We start from the raw sequence: 22,695 nt of genomic DNA, 5'->3' as shown, positions 1-22,695 counted from the left end.
GCTCCGAGTTGGTTTCCTGCCAGCCCCCCGGTACATCTCTCTGGGAGGCTTCTGAGCTGTTTGGATTTGATAAAATCCACCGCCTACACTGCAACAGTCTCTTGCTGGGACCAGGACCTGCCTTCTGAGTCCTTGGCACTGGAATAGAGAGAGAAAGAGAGAGAGAGAGAGAAAAAAAAGAAGATATGGGAGCTGCTCCCCCTCCAGAGTGCAATGCTAGGAAGAAATTTCCGGATTATAAAGCAGCTCTGTCAGACACCACAACCTTTTGCATTTTTCATTGGTGCCACTCTCCAGGATGCTCTTTAAAAGATCTTCGATTTTCCTTTGAGTCTCTTAGCCCTCCCTCCTTTGACAGTTCTTATTAATCTTTCTTGGGTCTGATCCGTTTGATTGTCCGCATACGATCACACATACAACATTTATAAGAAACCAAAAAAAGGTTGAACTGGTTGGGTTTTTTTTTTTTTTTTTTGTTATTTTTCAAATGGCTCAAGGCGATGTGTATTTGCTATAAAAATGTCACGTTAAGGACCAGTTTATGAGGAAGAAGGCGAAGAGTTTCTTCCTCTCTGTTCTTCCTCTCGTTTTTCAGCGGGAGAAAACCGGAGACTCCAGGCATTTTGCACCAGCTACCTGGAAAGGACATTTCATTCAATTAAAAGACAATCACCATTTTATCCCGACGAGCAATTCTTACCGCTTCTGCAGCATACAGAAAAGATGCTAAACTCCTGCATTTTTCCCCCCATTTTACGGCTGCGCTCAAGCAGGGAATGAAAAATTAGTTTTTGTTTTTTTTTTTGTTCTCTCTCTCCTGAGACTGTGATTTGGACTCCGCATTGAAACAGCTACCGGACAAAACCACTGCAAAGCAACCCTTGTAATCTGTTGCGGTCCTTAAAGCACCCGCCGCTGCTCGCTCACTTTCCTCCTTCGCTCGGCACTTAAAGGGTGTGAGAGGGGGTGGGGGTGGGGGGCTCGGCACTTAAAGGTGTGAAGAGGGGGAGGGGGGTTCTTTCGCGAACTTTTCAACTGCAATCGGAGATCAAGAGAAAACCCGTGAAGGAAAAACCAAAAAAAAAGAAGGGGGGGGGGGCCTTAGACGCTCTAAAAAAAAAGTTGCCCCAGCCTTCACGCTGCGGCGTCCGGACCGGATGGATAACCGGCGACAGCAATCCGGGGCTTCAGCCTGCGTCTCCCGCCCGTGACCTCCAGCTGCCACCAACGGAGGGGGGGGGGGGGAGGGAGGCCGCGACGAGAGACACCCATGCGAAAGAAGAAAAGGAACGCGCGAGCGTCACGAGAGAGCTGCGCCCAGAGACCCAAGTCGAGGGGACGCTAGAGACAGACGAGGAGGAGGCGCGAGGTAGGGCCGGGGCAGTGAGGCTCGGCGCCGGAGCCTGCGATCCGCATGGCCGCTCCCTGCAGACAGGGGGCGAGCGCAGCCCTCGCCGCTCCTCTGCCTTTTGGCTCGTGTTGAGCCCAGGCTCCTGCAGCTTTTTTTGTTTGTTTGTTACTTTTGGGGGCGGGGGATCTCTACTGAGACTGAGAGAAGACTTGTGAGAGCAGGAGGCTGGGGACATGTGGCCAGCCGGAGCGGGCAGCAGGCTGCCCTGCCCCAAGGATTCGGCGCTTCGCCGGGCGGCTTTCTGCGGGAACCTGGCGGCTCTCCCGGCTCATCTCGTCCCGACGGGCAAGAGCGTGCGAGTGTTCATCAGCGCCAACCCTGAAGGTAAGGCTGCTCTGAAATGCCAGCGGGGGTGTCTGTGCGACCGTAGGGACCAGTTGACCACGGCGATTGCCAGCAGCGATCCGTTTTGAGATCTGCTACTTCTACCTGAGAAATGCAAGTCTGCTGGAAGTTTAAAGGGGGGGGGGAGGGTTGCTGGGGATGAACTTAGTGTCGCTGCGTTTTATTCATTCTTTCAAATGTCTGAGGTCTTCAGCCTAGTTAAGGGGGGGGGGCTGTTTTTGTTGAAAATCTACTGTTTTAATGACGGTGGATCAATCATTTTAATTATTTACTGTGAAAATGTGATTGCAAGGACTAGGTCCTTATGAAATAGCAAAAATACGAAAGGGGTTTCTTATGTTTCCTGTTATTTGTTCGTTTGACTGGAGGGTTTTTTTTTTGTCTGTGTGTAATCCATTTTTGGTTCACTAAAGCTCATAGTTGATGTCATAGTTAAGGGGGTGACGATTGCCTTTCTTTCCCTGTCGATCATCATCCTTGGATCCTGAAACCTAAGTTTTTTCATTCTGAATCAAACTTTTGTAACTTTATTTTCGGGGGGGGGGGGATAATGGAGCTAAGTTTTCTATATTATATATTTGGACTCTAACATATTGTATCTTATTTGGAACATGTGTTTTACTAGGTTCCTAAAATTTGATCTATGCACTATTATCTTCTAAAATGCATGCTTAAAAAGAAACACATTAATATATTCATTTTTAGATTTATACTTATACAGTAAAACTTTCAGTAAGAATGTAATATGTTCTTAGATGCAGTTTGTAAAATTCTATAAATCAAGTAACATATCCAGAACTATAGTTTGGGTGATATTGCGGAGTATTTTTGATATGAGGTCCAAATCTGAGTTTGGACGTTTTGCAGAAAACGCACAAAAATTCAGTAGCGAACATGACATCATTGCATCGCATCTGAGCATGCGCGGATGCCCTCCTGCCTGGCAATAGCAGGTAGTGTGTGTGTGTGTGGGGGGGGGAAGCTAGGGTGGGATTGGGGGCGGGGACATAATGAGGCTGGAATGGGTGAAACCGGGCGAGCCTGGAGGCGGGTCTAGGGTGTCTGGATTATACTAAAGTAAAATCTGGTAACCTTCCAGGGATCTCAAAGTCCCTCCTCGAGGGCCGCAATCCAGTCGGGTTTTCAGGATTTCCCCAATGAATATGCATTGAAAGCAGTGCATGCACATAGATCTCATGCATATTCATTGGGGAAATCCTGAAAACCCGACTGGATTGTGGCCCTCAAGGAGGGACTTTGAGATCCCTGCAGATATGTACTTTTTCATTCATATCTTTGGAGGTGGGAGAGGGTCAGTGACAACTAGGGGGAGTGTGGGGGTTATGCCTTCATCCCTCTAGTGGTCATGTGGTCAGTTTGGGCACTTTTAGGCACTTTTTCACTGTGTCCTGGACATTTTCTAATATGTTTGATTATTGCAAAAAAAAAATAAAAAACAGCAAAAACCCTTCCAAATCATAAGCCCGCCCTAGTTACATTCCATTACAGATTTCTATTCCGCCATTACCTTTCGGTTCAAAGCGGATTACAAAAAGAGTTATGGAAGAAGGGTTACAACGTTAGATCAGAGAAGGTTTCCAAGAGAGGGAAAAGTAGGATCTGGGGTTAGGGAGGGGATGGTAAGAGGGGGGTTAAGCTTCCACCTAAACCATGCCTCTAACCCAGTGGTCTCAAACTCATGGGCCGGGGGCCACATGCGGCCCGCCAGGTACTATTTTGAGGCCCTCGGTATGTTTATCATAATCACAAAAGTAAAATCAAACAGATTTTTGATCATATGTCTCTTTAACTATAAATGACAATATTATTATTAAGACTTGGCCAAAAGGAAAGATGCTCAGAGTTTCAAGTTCCCTCCAATCCTTCCGCAAACACCTGAAAACTTGGCTCTTTTCAAAAATCTAACACTTCACGCTTTTTGGTTCCCTGTCCCTCTTTATCTTCCTAGATCCTTTCCTATAATCCTTCATTGTAACTCCTTTTCAACCTAACCCTGTAAACCGTGCCGAGCTCTACGCTTGTGGAGATGGCGCGGTATACAAACCTAAGGTTTAGTTTAGTTTTAGTTTAGTATAAACTATAAAGAATTTTACCTCATGCAAAATTGTTATTTCTTTAATAAGACATTAATTATTTTTTTCTGAGGCCCTCCAAGGACCTCCAAATCCAAAATGTGGCCCTGCAAAGGGTTTGAGTTTGAGACCACTGCTCTAAACCTGTCCTTTTGAGATTTAAACGCACTGTAGACAAGCACCATAGAAATCTGTTTACAACATCTGTTTCCAAAATAGCAAATTGGAAGAATTTGGTATGAACATCCATCTGATCCTTTATGCCACATTTAGACATTTGTCTTCAGGTGAGGGGTGTAATTTCTGCTGTTAAAGGTTCAAGTATTGCACTATTTAATGATGTTCTTCAAAATCCTGCAAAACTAGTGTGATAAAGGATGACATATTTTACTGTAAAACTTCAGCTAAGACAGGGATCTCAAAGTCCCTCTTTGAGGGCCGCAATCCAGTCGGGTTTTCAGGATTTCCCCAATGAATATGCATTGATAGCAGTGCATGCACATAGATCTCATGCATATTCATTGGGGAAATCCTGAAAACCCGACTGGATTGTGGCCCTTAAGGAGGGACTTTGAGATCCCTGAGCTAAGACAACTAAGAACATATTTTAGTTTTCTAGATAAAAGAAAAGTATGGTTTAATTAAGAGCTCCTTTTACGAAGCCGCGTTAGTGGCTTTATCGCACCGCAACGTTTTATCACGCACTAACCCCTGCGCTAGCTGAAAAACTACCGCCTGCTCAAGAGGAGGCGGTAGCAGCTAGCGCAGCTGGCGGTTTAGCGTGCGCTATTACGCGCGTTAAACCGCTAACGCGGCTTCGTTAAAGGAGCCCTAAATCTTTGCAACAGTCTGAACAGAATTGTCTAAGGCAGTGAGAGCCTGGTTTTCAAATCCGCATCTTGAGTTAGGCAGCAGTAGCCGCCTCCTAACTTAATTAGTTTAATTGATGATAAACGGTGCGGTAATTGACTACATAATTTAAAACCAATTAAAAAGTAATTTTTAAAACTGGAGGTGCCTTCCCCCTGTCAATAGAGGGGGTGTACTGGTGCCTACAACAAAATTAGGTATGGTTTGCGCCAGAATTGGACATTGCTCCTCTGTAGACGCGATTCTAGTTACTGATAGATGCCATAAATGTAGGCTTGTAAAACCCTGGCCTATATTTCCAGTGCCTACATTTGATGTTGCCATGATTCTGCAAACCGTGCCATAATGTGATCGATACACAAGCGGAACAACTTTTGTAGGTGGCTGCTGATAACTACGCCGTTTGCAGAACCTGGTCCTCGATGCCTGCAGGATAATAAACAATATTACACTTCCCCCTCCCCATTCACGGTTCCTGCACTCGCGGTTTCATATAATCGCAATTTTTTTCTGGGGAGGGGGAAAATAAAAAAAACAGTCTTAATGTAAAAAAAAAAATCCATCTTTTTTTCCTCCCTGCCGCCTTCCCGGCCTTACCTGATGGTCTAGAGGTTTTTTGGGGCAGGAGTGATCTTCCTACGCTCCTGCCCCGTGCAGATCGCCATCAGGAAATGGCGGCTGGGAGTTCCCATAGTCTCTAGACCACCAGGTAAGGCCGGGAAGGCGGCAGGGAGGTGGGGGTGGGTCAGAGCCGGATAATCACGTTTTTTTTGGCATTCGCTGTCCGGTTCTGCCCATATCCCCCGCGAATGACGAAGGAGAAGTGTATAAGATCCAGTAGAGTTAGGCAGAAAGAGATAGGAACAAGGACATTTTTAGTGATTTTTAAAAAAAAATCTTAGATAATGTTAGAGATCAAACAACTTTTAGCTCCTGTTAAAGTTCATTTCTTATAACAATAGCCACTTTTTAAAATAATTTTTTCTTTAATGAAAAGCTAATGGGGAACGTCGCTAGGAAAAACCATATCTCAGGTTGCTCCTAACCAAAGAGTACAGAAATATTCAATACTATTTTAGGTAGGATGTTTAGTAATGTGCATTTAAAGAGTATTTATTATGTGGGATGCTTTAAATTGTTGTACATGGTATTTAAAACGTGACATGTAAAAGTCTCCGGTGTATTTATCAAAACAAGTTCTTTAAATCCTGTCCACAGAGATCTTTAAACTTCTCTCAAAAGGAATTGTTTCTGTTACCTAGTCTTGGTTAGGTCAAACTTGCTTTGACTAGAAGTTGAACTTTTTCTTATGTCGGTCCTGCCTCGTGGAACTCTTTATTTGATGAGTTTTATGTTGATATGTCCAATCTAGCTTTTAGAAAGTTATTAAAGATAGTTTGTTTCAGGAATATTATGGTATTACAGGTTCCGAATAGGGTGCTACAGATTATTGATGGGTTTTGACTTGTTGATTTAGTCCAGCGGTCTCAAACTCGCGGCCTGGGGCCACATGCGACCCGCCAGGTACTATTTTGAGGCCCTCGGTATGTTTATCATAATCACAAAAGTAAAATAAAACAGTTTCTTGATCAAACGTCTCTTTAGCTATAAATTACAATATTATTATTAAGACTTAACCAAAAGGAAAGATTTATAAACTATAAAGAGTTTTACCTCATACAAAATTGTCATTTCTTTAATAAGACATTTATTAAAGACTATTTAATAAGACTATTTTTTCTGAGGCCCTCCAAGTACCTACAAATCCAAAAGGAAGCCCTGCAAAGGGTTTGAGTTTGAGACCACTGATTGAGTCTGTAGGCTATTAACTGCTGTTATATGAAGATGTAATTGTAATTTTCTGTATGATGATGCATTTTGCATATGTTTGATTTTTTTAAAAATGTATACCACTTAATACTCATGTCACTAGCGGTTAATCAAAAATAATAAATCCAATCCAATCTATATGGAAGTGCTTCTAAACCCAGTCCTTGCGGCACACCTAGTCCCATCAGGTTTTTAGGATGTCCACAATGAATAAGCATGAGATGGATTTACATATGATGGAGGCTGTACATACAGATCTACCTCATGCATATTCATTGTAGACATCTTGAAAACCTGATGGGATTAGGTGTGCCTCAAGGACTGGATTGAGAAGCCCTGTCCTAGCTACTGCCATTATGGGACTCTCAAATCTGGTCCTGGGGGACACCCCAGCCAGTCAGGATTTTAGGATATCCACAATGAATATTGCATGCAGTGAGAGTGCATGCAGATATGTCTCATGCATATTCATTGTGGATATCCTGAAAACCTGACTGGCTGGGGTGCCCCCCGGACCAGGTTTGAGAGCCCCTTAATGGCAGCAGCTAAGGCAGTGCTTCTCATCTCGGTCCTTGAGGAACACCTGGTCCCATGAGATTTTCAGGATATTAAGAATGAATATTCATGAGGTAGATTTATATGTACTGCCTTCTTGGTATGTAAATCTATCTCATAATCTCAAAGGGGCCATGGCCTCCCCAAAGATTGTCGTTCGCCATTCGGTTCTTACCCCCTCCATCCTGGAGCTGTATTTTTAAAACTTTGGGCATCTGCCTTGCAGCATCAAAGAGCAGGCCTGCCATGGAACCCTTAATTCTACTTCCGGGGTCATGCCTGCTCGTTGATGCTGTACAAAAGCTGCCCAAAGATTTAAAAGTACAGCGCTGGGGTGAGGGTGGGTGGGCAAGAACCGACCGGCAACCGCCAGTCTTTGGGGAGGCCATGGTCCCTTTGGCCTCCCCCATTCCGACGCCCATGTTAATGTGAACCCCTTCATCTGGCACATAGCTTAGTACTTCTCAACCCAGGAAGTGGGTGGGGGAGCCAGGAGCTAGTGAGAGGCTGTGCCACAGGATTCTGCTGGTTAGGGAGGAGCTTTTGCCCCTCTCCCCCAACAAAACAGTGTTCCTCTTCCTAAGATTAGCCGAGTTCTAGAGCAGAGGTTCTCAACCCAGTCCTTCGGACACAACAAGCCAGTCAAGTTTTCAGCATACCCACAATGAATATGCATGAGTTAAATCTCTATACACTTTCTCCATTATATACAAATGTATCTCAGGCATATTCATTTTGGGTATCCGGAAAACCTGACTGAATGTGTGTCTCAAGGACGAGGCTGAGAATGCCCCTGTTCTAGAGAGGACCAGCGTTTGTAGTCTTTGGTTGAGATCTGTTGCTGCAATGACTAGAAGTTGAATGAAGGATCCTGGCACTTCAGACCAATAGATACCAAATTCAATTAAGTTGGAAGTCCAGAGGGACTTAGAGGAAACTATCAAGGCAAAAAAAGATATCTTCAGGGTTTTTGTTTTAACTTGGTATATGTACTGTATGCCAGATATTTGGGGTTTGGATGTTTCAGATTGATGTTTGCTTGGTCTTTTTCTTTCGGAATTTGGTTAATTGGAGCCACAGGATTTATGAGTCTTCTTAAGCAGATATCTAAGGCCTTTCCCATGTAAATTCCTTCCCCTCATCTCTTCACCCTACCCTTTCTCCAGCCCAACCATTGCAGTGATGGTCGTTTCATTGAGAGAAGAAGCTTCTGTCCCTCCAGAAGCCAGTACAAATTAGGAATGTGCATTCCAGAGAAATGACAGAGGAAATGTCAACAACATATCCCCTGTCATTTCTTGTTGTTGACAAAAGCAACAGGAAGATTGTGTGTGTGTGTGTGTTGGTTTTTTTCTTGTGCCATCAATCATGTGCACTAAGGTATTTGTGGAAAAGCGCCCACAATTTCCAGAGAGTTTGTGTGCATACACGATAATGGAAAACAGCGCCACACTCTTTATGAATAGTGCACGTGTTCTTAACGACATTGCTCCTATGAACACATAATGAAAATAAACCGAATAAGATGAACACTTATGGAAGCAACATAGGAAATGGCAGGCAACTAGAATTTTGTGGCTGCCCATTCCTAGTTCCTAAGTAAATGCTATTGTTGTGGGATGTCTGGGATTCTCAAACAGTAATTGTGAATAGGGAAAGAGATTTTAAGTACTATTGTCTGTGGTCAAGGTGGTTTACATATGTACAGGTACTTATTTTGTACCTGGGGTGACTGAAAGTTAGGTAACTGACTCAGAGACAGAAGGAACTGTAGTGGGACTTGAACCCAGGTCTCCTGAATCACAGGCCACTTCATTAGCTGGTAGGCCACTGCTCCATTCCACAATATTTCCATCTTCTACAGGTTCAGGGTACAGGAAATAGAGCTGGAAATTTAACCCAGGTCTCTTGAATAACCCTATAGGTTTTTCTGCATTACTTGGATTCCGGAATTTTATTTCCAATCATAACACATTACTTCAATCATTCAGTACAGTGCAGGGCACTGCAGACTCTTTCAACATGTTTTTTGTCTTTTGTTTGCAATATTTTTCAACGTAATTTGTTACAGTAATTCAATATTCTCTTTAGGTATTTATATAAACTGAACCATAAGAAATATAGCAAAATGGGATGATTATTTTTATTTTTCTGTGTATCATCAAATGCCACAGCCAAGGCACCTCCCAGTGGCCATGGGGAGAAGGGCATCCAAGCAGCTTCAACATCAAGACCCTTCCCAGATGGGCAAACGCAGAGATTAAAACTGCTTAAGGTGACAGTTTTATTTATCCATAGAACAAAACAACAAAAGACTAGAATTTGTCCTTACATTGCTTTGGAGTTTGTTGTAGTACCAGTTCTTGTGCTAATACAATGGCTCTTCTTGCCCTCAACAAAATTTCCAGCCCTTCTTATCTCTGTTCTACCCTAGACTTTATTTCTTCCCTTTCAAATATGCTGCTCCAACTTAGTTAGTATCACATCTGACCTAAGCTCTTCTTTGAACTGTGGTTCTGGTATACACTGTACCTCGCACCAAACCAGGTTTTCGAGTAGACACAGCCACTGCAGAAGTCAGCTTTCCTAAGCTGTATCTTAAGCTACCCCTCTTCTGAGCCATGTCTGGCTTGAACTTCAATCACAGGGAAACCCTACTCCAGGAATGGAATACCCAAAGGTTTACAGCAGTAGGGGGGGCATTCCCCCCTAGATTCTATCTTATTTAATCACTTTTGATAGGTGGTTAGGGCCCATGACCCTTATTGCCCAAGGGCCCAGGTCACTGTCAGTCTGCTTCTGCCGTACTCTCTTTCTAAGTCCAGTGGTATATGGGGAAAACCAGAAAACTGGTACTCTACTTAAAGAAGAGTGATTAAAGGGAAGCATACACAAGTCAGAAAATCACTCAAAAGGTGTAATGATGAGATTCATACTTCTAGAACAAACACACTTAGAATTCAAAAATATGCTCAGAGAAACGAAGGCAAAAACAAGGAGCCACAGCCCCAAGAGAAAATTGCATCACCAACCAATCATTGCATATTATAGATTCAAGTGAAAGCAAAATTTGTTGCTGTAAACTAGCATAGAGCAAATTTTCTTATACTTTAAGCTGTTACAAGCAAAACACTTAACTTGATCAGAGGTTCCAACGAGCTCGTTTCGATCCTGCGTCAGGGAACAGAGTGGAGCACTCAACAAACTCTCAAAAAATGTGGTAGTGTCTCAAAAATTCAAGTTTCATTCATATATACGAGCCTCCTCCACTTCTTGTCTCTGAGCAGATTTTTGTACTCTTTTTCTAACTTAGCGATTCCCATTAAACTGGGAGAGCTTCCTAATCCCTCTTCCTGCTTTCCTTTGAGATTCTAGAACTAGGGGAACTGCTCTCCCCTTCTCAGATTTCAGTTAGTCACTGTTAAAAGCTTCTACAATCACTGACATTTTGCTTACCTCTGGGGTCTTGAGACTTCCTGGCTTTAGAAAACCCCTCTTCTTCCCTTCTCCCAGGGTTCAAGTCTCCCCCCCCCAACAACTGCCCTTCTGAGGTGGAGGAGATTTCACTTCTGGTAGCCATAGGGAACATCTGCCTTCCCTCTCTGTCGTCTCCTCCTCCCCTCTCTCCTGTAAAATGAAAATCACGTAATTTAAATGCCTCTCTCAGCCAGCACAGGACTGCATAATTAGTACAGGCGGTCTCTTGCTGACAGAAGTACTAATTAGTGCAATTAGTCTTTTCCCTAGGCTTTTCCAAGTTTGATCCTGCTGATCTCACACCCCATTGCCTCGTGGGAACTGCAGTCCAAACTTCTTAAAGAAAAAACGCATTCTACAAGTAGTTTCCATTTGCTTAAAATGGAGACACATGCACAATTATTTAAATGAGCCTGTTCTTTATGATGAGTGATTCCCAGGTCCTTGTCACAATACACAAAATGAGACAAGGATATGTGTGTACATTGTTGTGCTAGATTTCTGATCTGTGTAAATTGCCAAATTACTGTAAATATTTGTCTGGACTCTACTCACTGCAAAAAAAAACAAAAAACCCTCTGGTCAGCTCGGAGGATATTTGACCATCTCTGACAGAGATTTACTTTTGAAGATCCATTTCTGCCTCTTTCCTAATGACTGAAAGGTAAATACTGTATATATATCATGTGTCATTTATGCTTTTCTAATACTTTTAGTCAAGTGAAAATAGCCTTCAAGCCAATTTCAAGCTGGTGCTTAGACTCAGGCTTTTGGAACTAAAATCACAAAGCATACCCTGATCTCAGAGGATGTTTCAGCAGATTAGATATGTGGAGTTTTATAAAAAGTCATCCATGTGTGAAGGGCAACAAACGCACCTATTTTCAGCTTATTTTATAAGCACATATATAATAGATGCCTTCATAAAATAAATCTTATAGAATTAGGACTATATTCTATATATGGCACTCAAAAAATCAGTGCCAACTAGAACAGCGCATAGCGTGTTTGTATAAAATGTACACACACTTTATAGAATTGCACTAAGTACCAGTGCATGTCATAACTTTTAGGCGTACCTATTTAGGCCAAGAAAAACCAGGCCTAAATACCTACGCCTAACTTGTGCATGAATCGGGCATATTCTATAACAGTTCACCTAACTGCTAGCAAAGCCCATGATTTTCCTCCATTGGTCATGCCCCCTTTACAGATTTACACACTAAAACTGATGCACACAGTGGCATAGTAAGGGGGGTGCGGGAGGTGAGGTGGTCCGCCCCGGGCGCGGTCTTCCTCGGGGCACTGGCATTCCTCCTGCTCTCCTCCCCGTGCCGCGCGTGCGCCCCTTCCCTCCCTGTATCTTTTTAATTTTGGTGTGAGCAGCCCCGAACTTGCTGCCAGCATCGGCTTCGGCGCTCTCTCTGATGTCACTTCTGGGAGGAAGTGACATCAGAGAGAGCACCAAAGCCGATGCGAGCAGCAGGTTCATGGCTGCTTGCGCCAAAGATAAAAAGGTACAGGGAAGGGGTGCGTGTGGCGGGGGGGGGGGCAGGGAAGAGGGCGGGAGAGGGGCACCACCGCCTCGGGCACCGCTCACCCCTCTCTATGCCAGTGGATGTGCAGCATTTTATAGAAAGTGCCTACAAAATTGTGCATGGAACATCTAATTATTGTCAATTAGCATCAATTATGAAGCATTAATTGCCAGTTATTGACACCAATTAGTTCTGTTTAATCAAGTATGTTGTGTGTGCAAATCAGCTGTAGGCATTGATTTGCACACACAGCTTATAGCACTGGCATCTAAGGTAGGTGTCTACCAGTGCCTAACTTAATCCAGCCCCAAACTCCGCCCCTAACCACACCTATTTTTCAGGTAGGCACCACTAGGAGCCTTGGTGTAGATACCTACCTGAATATTTTTTTGTTTTTTTAATGGTGCTGTTCATTTAATAGTGCCAACTGAATAAATAAAAAAAAAAAAAAAAAGTTAGGTGACTAGATTGGCTAGGTGCGTTGATCTAGGCACCCAACAGCAGGCCCTTTTTTTTTTTTATAGAATCGGGGCCTCGATGCCACACAGTTCACTGCATACATTTTGGGTGCACTACATACGTATTTGTAAGTGTGCGCTAATACCTTTTTTATCAAGCCACGGCAGCAAGTGCCTTAAGGCAAATGCACCAAAGCCCATTTAACCACTATGGGCTTCGGCGCATTTACCGCACCAGCCTAAGCTTTTCGGCTTTAAGAAAAAGGACATATATCCATTAACACACCTTAGTAAAAGGACCCCTAATCCCCCCTTTATTAAGCTATAGTAGAGGTTTCTACGCGCCCCGGGGTGCTAAATGCTGCGACACATAGAATTCCTACGAGCATCGGAACATTTAGGGCTCTGAACCGCGGTAGAAACCTCTACCATAGCTTAGTAAATGGGATGGGGAGGGGGGGGGAGGGGTGTATGTTATTTTATTTTTGCTTTTGTTCTCTTGCTTTCCTTTCCCTCTTTACTTTTCTGTATGAATTTGTAAATTCATTTTCCTTTCTTTTTTTCTATTGTTTTGTAAACTGTACATGTAGTGGTGTATGAAGTTATTGCAATGGTATTAATACTTATATATGTAGGACTGGATTTCTGTGTATGGGCTGACATTTCCAGATGAAAGTAGCAGATTTTAAAAACTGTAAGTCTAAGGGGAGCCAATTAAGGATCCAAGCTCTAAACTCAAATTTTGGAATTTTTAGCTGGTTTTAAATGCCAGAGAGGTTAGCGCAATTGCTCAATTCATCATTCCTCCGAATGTCAGGTCCAAATGAGCAATTAACCAACACTTATGCTATCATGGGAACAGGTGTAAATGCAGATTGAGACATTTTTTGAGCTTTTCATGAGATACTTGGATGCCTTTCAGGCCACTTAAACCTTGCCCAGAACAGACTGTATTCTAAACTGTGAATGCCACAAATACACTCATGCAAGAAGTAGCTTTTCTATTATCTCTCCTTACAGGTACTGTATATGGACACTTACAAGTGAAAATCACTTTCTAGATGTATAATTGGGAATGAAAGAATAGCCAGATGGATAGTGCAGTGATCTAAGAAACTGGGGAACAAGATTTGATTTCCACTGCAGCTCCTTGTGACTCTGGGCGTCATTTAATCCTCCTTTGCTCCAAATACAAAATAAGTACCTGTCTATAATATGCAGGCTTGTGAAAAAATTAGGATACCCCATGAAATATTCAGTTCTTTCTTAAGAAATTTTCACATAGCTATGTCAAATCTCTTTTTCTTTTATTTATCTCTGCAAAAGAAAGTGATGTAATTGCAGGTAAATAACAAAGATTTTCCTTGATTTACTCATGAAACAAAAGATATCCACAGAAATGTGTATTCTAACTGAGGAGTAAATTAGGACACCATACACCAGGGGTGCCCACACTTTTTTGGCTTGCTAGCTACTTTTAAAATGGCCAAGTCAAAATGATCTACCAACAATAAAATTTTAAAAAACACAAAGCACACTGTACGCAGAGAAAATGTTAATTATCATTTGTTTTCAGGGTTTTTTCCAGGGGTCAAGGCAGATGACTTTAAAATATGCAATGTCACCTCAGTAACAACCATACAAAAATAGACAAATATACCCCCCCTTTTTACTAAACCGCAATAGCAGTTTTTAGCACAGTGAGTTGCGCTGAATGCCCCGCACTGCTCACAATGCTCATAGGATCCCTGCACTAAAAAACGCTATTGCGGTTTAGTAAAAGGGAGCCATAATGCAAAATATAGACAGCAGATATAAATTCTCAAAATGGACACATTTTGATCACTAAATTGAAAATAAAATTATTTTTCCTACCTTTGTTTTTTGGTGATTTCATGAGTCTCTGGTTTCACTTTCTTCTTCTGACTGTGCATCCAATCTTTCTTCTCTTCTTTCAGCCTCCTGTATGTTTCCTCTCCTCCAGACCTCATTCTCTCCCCCAACTTTTACTTTCTGTCTCCCTGCCTCCCTTTCTTTCTTTCTCCCTGCCTGCCCCCTTTCTTTCTCCCTGCCCTCCCCCAAGTCACTTGGTTTGCCGCTGCCGCCATCGGGGAACAGCCCCCAAGCCACCGCCACCCCAAGCTCTCCCTGCAGAAACATCGCTCTGACCAGCATTCCGCTCCCCGACATCAATTCTGATGTAGAAGAGAAAGTTCCGGGCCAACCAGGCATTTCTCCCCATTCCATCCAGCCTGAGCCCCATCTCTCCTTGATCCAGCTTTTCCCTTCTGTGTCTGTCAGAATTGCCATTCCACCTATTTTCCAGCATCACCCTTCTTTGTGTCCATCTCACCTATATCCCTATCTCACCACTTTTTCAGAATCCTTACCCTTTCAATGTCTTTATTCCCCCTCCCCTTTTTCAGCATTACTTCTGTCTCTATTTCACCTCCTCTTAATGTCCCCTCTGTATCTCTATCCTTATTCAGTAGATCCTGCTTACCCTTTTTCTTCTTTGTGTCACTATCTCCATTTTCAGCTTTCTCCCCTTTTCATTTGTTACTGCACCCTGTAGCCAAAATCTTTCCACTCTCCCTCCACTCCGGCCCAGCCCAGTATGAAATATTTCCTTTTGTTTCCCTCCCCTCTCTCTTTCTCTCTCTCTTCTCCTCCCTCACCCATGAGTCCTGCATCTGGCCCTCTCCCTTCCACCTGCATCCAGCCACACACCCTGCCCTGCGGCCCTCTTCAGCAACTCATCAGCAACGGTGATCAAGAAAGGCTGCCGACATCGAGTCCTTTCCTCTGCGAGCCCCGCCTTTGTGGAAAAAGGAAGTTGAAATAAGGGGGACTCACAGAGGGTAAGCCCCGACATCAGAATCTTGTATCGATCACTGCTGTTGCCGAGTTGCCAAAGAGAGCCGCGGAGCAGGGAGTGTGGCCGGATGCAGGTAGAAGGGAGAGGGCCAGATAGGAAGGCTGCTGGAAGAGGTAGAAGCTCCTGAGCATGACACTGACCCCGGCCAGGATGATTTCTTTTTCAGGCTGCTGCTGCCACCACCACCGCCCCCCCTCCCCCACCAAAATGACAAAAAACAGACTAAAGTGGAAGCCTGGCGGCGGCGGCTTTGACATCGGGGAGAGAAAGGCTGATCGGCCTAGTAGATCGGGATGGCAACATGAGTTGAACCCGGAGCCCGGGATGGGCTCCACGATCGACTCACGTTGCCTTCCCGATCTACCGGTCGATAGCGATTGATGTATTGGGCACCCCTGTTTTAGGTCATTGTTGTGTTACAGGGTGCAGTTCCACTTCAGCTTTAATTTTCATACAGATGGTCTCACATGTTCCTCAAGCATTCTCTGATACATGGTAGAATTCATGGTGGATTCTATGATGGTGAGCTGGCCAGCAAAGCATTCAAGTTTCAAGTTTATTAGGTTTTTATATACTGCCTATCAAGGTTATCTAAGCGGTTTTACAATCAGGTACTCAAGCATTTTCCCTATCTGTCCCGGTGGGCTCACAATCTATCTAACGTACCTGGGGCTATGGAGGATTAAGTGACTTGCCCAGGATCACAAGGAGCAGCGCTGGATTTGAACCCACAACCCCAGGGTGCTGAGGCTGTAGCTCCAACCACTGCGCCACACACTCCTCCATTGCGCCACACACTCCTCCATTACCATGACACCTCCCAAACCATGACACTTCCACCTCCATGCTTCGCAGTTGCTATGAGGTTCTTTTCCTGGAATGCTGTATTGGTGTATGCCAAACATGTCCTCTTTTCTGGTGTCCAAATAATTCAATTTTAGACTCATCTGTCCATAGAACACAATTTCAGAAGTCCTGGTGTTTGTCTACATTCTCTCTAGCACACTTCAGTCTGGCCTTGCTATTTCTTTTAGAGAGCAAAGCTTTCCTCCTTGCACACCTCCCATGCAAGTTAAATTTGTGCAATCTCTTTCTGATTGTAGAGGCATGCACTTTCACATCAACAGTAGCAAGAGCCTGCGGTAGGTCCTGAAGGGACACGTATCATGAACCTTGATAATTTTCCTTAGGCATTTGTTGTTTAAAGATGTAAAGGCAGGCCCTGTTTGTCTTTCCTTCTTTGACATGTATGTTTAAACAGAGATGTTGTGAAGTGAATTCAATTGTTTTGTTAAGCCGTATTTACAGACAGATTTAGATTAGAAGCTCTGCTGGTTAAGGCTTTTTCTGACCCTCTTTGGACTTCAATCTCCAGATAGGAAAAATGCTGATGTGTTTAAAGTTTCATGTGACCTGTGTCCATATATGGTTTGTGTTTACGTCACATGCTGACACATGCTGACAAACCTGATTCATATAAAAGATGTGAAACTCATAATAAAATTTGGACATGTTTTGGAAGACGATTTCTGGTCTTTAAGATATGTCCCCAGGTACCTGACTTCCAAATGACAGAGACAGAGAAAGTATTAGGCAGGAATTGGGACCTAAATCCTTTTCAGGTCCCATGATGACATTTTCACTCTCACCGCAGCAGTCACGAGCACACCAAACTAAGTGTATGAGGTTTAAGTAGGGCAAACTTCCTTCAAAATGCTGAGTAACAATGTTCTAATCATGTGCACCTGATGTGATACACCTGTGTGTGATTTGAGCCACTTTAAGGGCTCCTTTTATGAAGGCGCGCTAGCGTTTTTAATGCACACACAAGATTAGCGTGTGCTATAGTGCGCTAGACGAAAAACTACCGCCTGCTTAAAAGAAGGCGGTAGTGGCTAGCACGTGTGGCATTTTAGCACACGCTAAGTGTGCGCTAAAACTGCTAGCACACCTTTGTAAAAGGAGCCCTAAGTGGGAAGATATGTGGGGGTGTCCTAATTTATTCGTCAGTTAGAATACACATTTTTGTGGATATCTTTTGTTTCATGAGTAAATCATAGAAAAATGTTGTTGTTTACCTGAAATTACATCACTTTCTTTTCCAGAGATAAATAATTTAAAAAAATATTTGACATCGCTATGTGAAAATTTCTTAAGAAAGAACTGAATATTTCATGGGATGTCCTAATTTTTTCAAATGCCTGTATAAGGCGCTTTGATTGTAACTATAGAAAGGCAGTATATCCAATCCCATCCCATTTCCCTAAATGGCACGTAACCCTTTTAAAACTGCCTCTGTGATTTTTAACTCTGTGAACCAACATTTCAAAATGATTGCAGGAGTTGAAGTCAACAAAAAAATAGCTATTAGATGCAAGGTTCTGCATTAGGAATTACTGTCCAGGAAAAAGAGCTAGAGGTTATTGTTGATAGGTTGAAACCCTTTGCTCAGTGTATAGTGGCAACTAAGAAAACAAATAAAATGTTAGAGATTATAAGAAAAGAAATGGAAAATGAAAATGTTATGCCTTTGCATCATTGCATGGTGCTCCTGCACCTTAAATACTCTGCAATTCTGGTCACTGCATTTCAAGTTTCAAGTTTATTAGGATTTTATATACCGCCTATCAAGGTTATCTAAGCGGTTTTACAATCAGGTACTCAAGCATTTTCCCTATCTGTCCCGGTGGGCTCACAATCTATCTAATTAGAATTAGAAAAGGTACAGAGAAGGGCAATGGAAATGATAAAGGAAATGGGATGGATGACTTCCCTGTGAGGAAAGACACTACATGGCCAGGCACCCAGATATTTACTGAATCAATTTATGCTTTTCAAGATAGATCATATGCTACGGATAACTTTTTTGATTGTGTTTCCTTCTGTGCATGGCTGTCATTATAAGAAATTCATGCATTGAGCAATTGCATACCAGGCTGATAGTTGGGACACAAAGCTACGTACAGTCAAACCTCGGTTCGCGCGGGGGGAGGGGGGTGGCGGTTGGAGCGAGGGGGCCTTTGCGAGCGGGGGCAGGGGGGAGTGATGCCAGTTATCGGGGGTGGGGTGGGGGGATGGGAACGTATCAAAGCGAGTTTCCATTATTTTCTATGGGGAAACTCGCTTTGATAAACGAGCATTTTGAATTAGGAGCATGCTCCTGGAACGGATTATGCTCGTAATCCAAGGTACCACTGTACTTTGTTTCCTCTGTCTCATATATGCACTTTCAAAAACTATTGAAGGCCTTTCTCTTTGTAAGATTTCTGGGAAATTAAGGAATGTGCATTATTTTTGTAATTCGCTGTTTTGTACAGTTTCTTGACAATGTAAACCGCATTGACCTGGAAGGATTTTGCGGTCTAGAAATGTATTTTAATGTAATGTGGCTATGGTGTTTCAGATTAGAGAAGAAATGACTCGGAGGAAATATGATAGAGGTCTATAAAATATTGTGTGGAGTGGAACAGATAGACATGTATGCTTGTTTCCAAAAATATTAGGACTGGGGAGCATGCAATGAAGCTACTAAGTAGTGAATTTAAAACAAATTGGAGAAAATATTTCTTCACACAATGTGCAATTAAACTCTGGAATTCGTTGCCAGAGAATGTGGTGAAATCATTTAGCTTAGCAGGGTTTAAAATTTTTGGGATAATTTCCTAAAAGAGTAATCCATAGGCCATTATTGAGATGGCTTGAGGAAATCCACTGCTTATTCCTAGGATAAGCAGGCTAAAATCTGCTGTACTCTTTTGGGATCTTGCCAGGTATTTGTGATCCGGATTGGCCACTGTTGGAAATAGGACTGGGCTTGATGGACCTTCAGTCTGTTTCACGATGGCAACTCTTAAGGCTCCTTTTACTAAGATGCGCTAGTGTGATTAGCGCATGCAAACTCTGCGCTAAATGGAAATACTAACGCAAGCTCTATGGAGGCATTAGCATTTAGCGTGCATGGCTAAAACCTTAGTAAAAGGAGCTCTTAGTTCTTATGTCTGAATAAATAAAATAAAGAAAAGCTTTGCATGGTGGTATTGAGCAGCCACAAAATTAATGCGCATTTGATATATGCTTTTTCATTTGAAAAAGTGTTTTATTTCAAAAGAAGCCAAGAACTATCAGTTAACCTGCTGGAGTTCTTCCAGGAGTGAGTATCCCTCTCCTCGAGACAGAATGCAATTCAATTAAGAAAACATGTTTGGAATCAAAATTTACCATGACATCCTACTAAAATAAGCCACACATATTTACATTTTGTTTGCTTATGCTATACAGTAAGAGACACCCCATGTACCCAGAAGAAAAGAGACTTCCAGACTTCTGTACTAATGCATTCAATTCATATGAGAATACGTTGAATGAGACGTCTTATGTGTCTTGGGCTCAAATTGAACAGTAATCTATGGAAACTGACATATAAAATGGAACAGTTTTGGGATAAATCTCTTGCTTTGTAAAGGTAAAGGTGGTTTTGTGGTTTTTGAAAAGTGAAGAGATTTACAGATATAGAGCGATATTTTAGAAAGGACGCCCAGGTGTGTGTGTGTGTGTATGTGTAAGAGATTTGCAGATATAGAGCGATATTTTAGAAAGGACGTACAGGTGTGTGTAAGGGATTTGGAGATATAGAGCGATATTTTAGAAAGGACGTCCAGGTATGTGTGTGTGTGTGTAAGGGATTTGCAGATAGAGAGCGATATTTTAGAAAGGACGTACAGGTATGTGTGTGTGTGTAAGGGATTTGCAGGTATAGAGCGATATTTTAGAAAGGACATACAGGTTTGTGTGTGTGTGAAGGGATTTGCAGATATAGAGCGTTATTTTAGAAAGGACATACAGGTGTGTGTGTGTATGTAAGGGATTTGCAGATATAGAGCGATATTTTAGAAAGGACGTACAGGTATGTGTGTGTGTATGTGTAAGAGATTTGTAGATATAGAGCGAATACTTCAGCTCGGTCTTCACCTGCGAGGCACCAGGGCACGGTCCGCAGTTGCAGGCAAGGCCCAGCGTGGAAGACCCGTTTCAGAATTTCGAGTTCACACCTGGCGACGTCTGCTACGAACTGGCTAGACTCAAGGTGACCAAAGCCATGGAACCGGACAATCTACACCCCAGGGTGCTCAGTGAGCTGCGTGATGTCCTGGCAGAACCGCTATCAGGACTCTTCAATCTCTCCCTAAGTTTGGGGAGAGTCCCCATAGACTGGAAAACAGCTAACGTTGTTCCACTGCACAAAAAGGGTTGCAGGGCAGAGGCTGCAAACTACAGACCGGTGAGTCTCACATCAATAGTATACAAACTCATGGAAACACTAATCAAACGTAAATTAGACGCAATCTTGGATGAGGAGAATCTACGGGATCCCAGTCAACACGGATTCATCAAGGGTAGGTCCTGCCAATCCAATCTCATCAGCTTCTTTGACTGGGTAACAAAACAGCTAGACTTGGGAGAATCCGTGGACGTCGTATATCTAGACTTCAGCAAAGCTTTCGATAGTGTCCCACATCGCAGGCTGTTGAGCAAGATGAAATCAATGGGGCTGGGAGAAACACTAACTACATGGGTCAATAACTGGCTGAGTGGCAGACTTCAGAGGGTGGTAGTTAATGGTACCCTCTCTAAAACATCGGAGGTGACCAGTGGAGTACCGCAGGGCTCAGTCTTGGGCCCGCTCCTTTTCAACATATTCATAGGGGACCTAACTCAGGGGCTTCAAGGTAAGATAACGTTATTCGCTGACGACGCCAAACTATGCAATATAATAAGAGACGGCAATTCACCCGATAGTATGACACAGGACCTACATTTGTTGGAGCTTTGGTCCTCAACCTGGCAGCTGGGCTTCAACGCTAAGAAATGCAAGATCATGCACTTCGGCAGCTGAAATCCGTGCCGAACTTACACCTTGAATGGTGAGACCTTAGCTAGAACTTCAACAGAACGAGACTTGGGAGTGATCATCAGTGCAGACATGAAAACTGCTGATCATGTGGAGAAGGCTTCATCTAAGGCAAGACAGTTGTTAGGTTGCATCCGTAGGAGTTTCGTCAGCCGGAAGCCTGAAGTCATAATGCCATTATACAGAACCATGGTGAGACCTCATTTGGAATACTGTGTGCAATTTTGGAGGCCACACTACCAAAAAGATGTGCTGAGAGTAGAGTCGGTGCAACGGATGGCCACCAGGATGGTCTCGGGGCTCAAGGATCTATCTTACGAGGAAAGGCTGAAAAATTTGCGGCTGTACTCACTCGAGGAACGTAGGGAGAGAGGAGACATGATCGAGACGTTTAAGTATATTACCGGCCGTATCGAAATGGAAGAAGAGATTCTCTTTCTCAAAGGACCCTCAGCCACAAGAGGGCATCCGCTCAAACTCAGGGGTGGGAAATTTCATGGCGACACCAAGAAATATTTCTTCACCGAGAGAGTGGTTGATCCTTGGAACGAGCTCCCGGTGCAGGTGATCGAGGCAAACAGCGTGCAAGAATTTAAGAGCAAATGGGATGCCCATGTGGGATCCCTTAGAGAGTTAAGCCAAGGGAACCTGTCACCAGGAGTGGGATCCCTAGGATAGTAGACTTGGGGGTGTTTCAGTAGAGTGGGCAGACCTGATGGGCTATGGCACTTATCTGCCGTCATCTTCTATGTTGCTATGTTTCTGTATTTTAGAAAGGACGTACAGGTATGTGTGTGTGTATGTGTAAGAGATTTGTAGATATAGAGCGATATTTTAGAAAGGACGTACAGGTGTGTGTGTGTGTATGTGTAAGAGATTTGCAGATATAGAGCGATATTTTAGAAAGGACGTACAGGTGTGTGTGTGTGTATGTGTAAGAGATTTGCAGATATAGAGCGATATTTTAGAAAGGACATACAGGTGTGTGTGTGTTTAATTGTAAGCTCTCCAGGAACAGAAAAATCCCTGTTGTAGCTGAATGTTCACCAATTCAATAGCCTAAATCTAGTATTTTACAAGAGGCACTGTCCAATGTACAGCCTCTTCTAAAATAGGTGCAGATGTTTAAGGCTATCTATATAAAGCAGGAGCAGCGATTTTCAAAAAAGCTCCTCTTGGGGAAGTAACATGCAGTGCTACCCCACTTAGACATGGGAACAGCTTTTTGATATTGCTATTCCCGACTCCAACATTATCCACACTCTCCTCCTTCACCCACCCCATGCACCAAAAAATCTTCCCTTCCTCCCTTCCCCATTGCAATCTTATGCC

At 43.2% G+C, this 22,695-nt stretch overlaps 1 protein-coding gene across 1 annotated transcript in view; it reads left to right on the top strand.

Moving 5' to 3' along the window:
* The first annotated feature begins 1,290 nt into the window (after positions 1–1,290).
* NWD2 (NACHT and WD repeat domain containing 2) overlaps positions 1,291–22,695 on the top strand; it is a 315,451-nt gene continuing 294,046 nt past the window's right edge. Inside the window, exon 1 of the mRNA XM_033947664.1 lies at positions 1,291–1,735. Coding sequence (XP_033803555.1) covers positions 1,585–1,735 — 151 coding nt within the window. The 5' untranslated portion in view covers positions 1,291–1,584. The remainder of the gene's footprint in view (positions 1,736–22,695) is intronic.

The sequence above is a fragment of the Geotrypetes seraphini genome, chromosome 1 (assembly GCF_902459505.1).
Source record: "Geotrypetes seraphini chromosome 1, aGeoSer1.1, whole genome shotgun sequence".
Lineage (NCBI taxonomy): Eukaryota > Metazoa > Chordata > Amphibia > Gymnophiona > Dermophiidae > Geotrypetes > Geotrypetes seraphini.
Note: the sequence above shows the minus strand (reverse complement) of the source record. Positions and strands in the feature narration are given on the sequence as shown.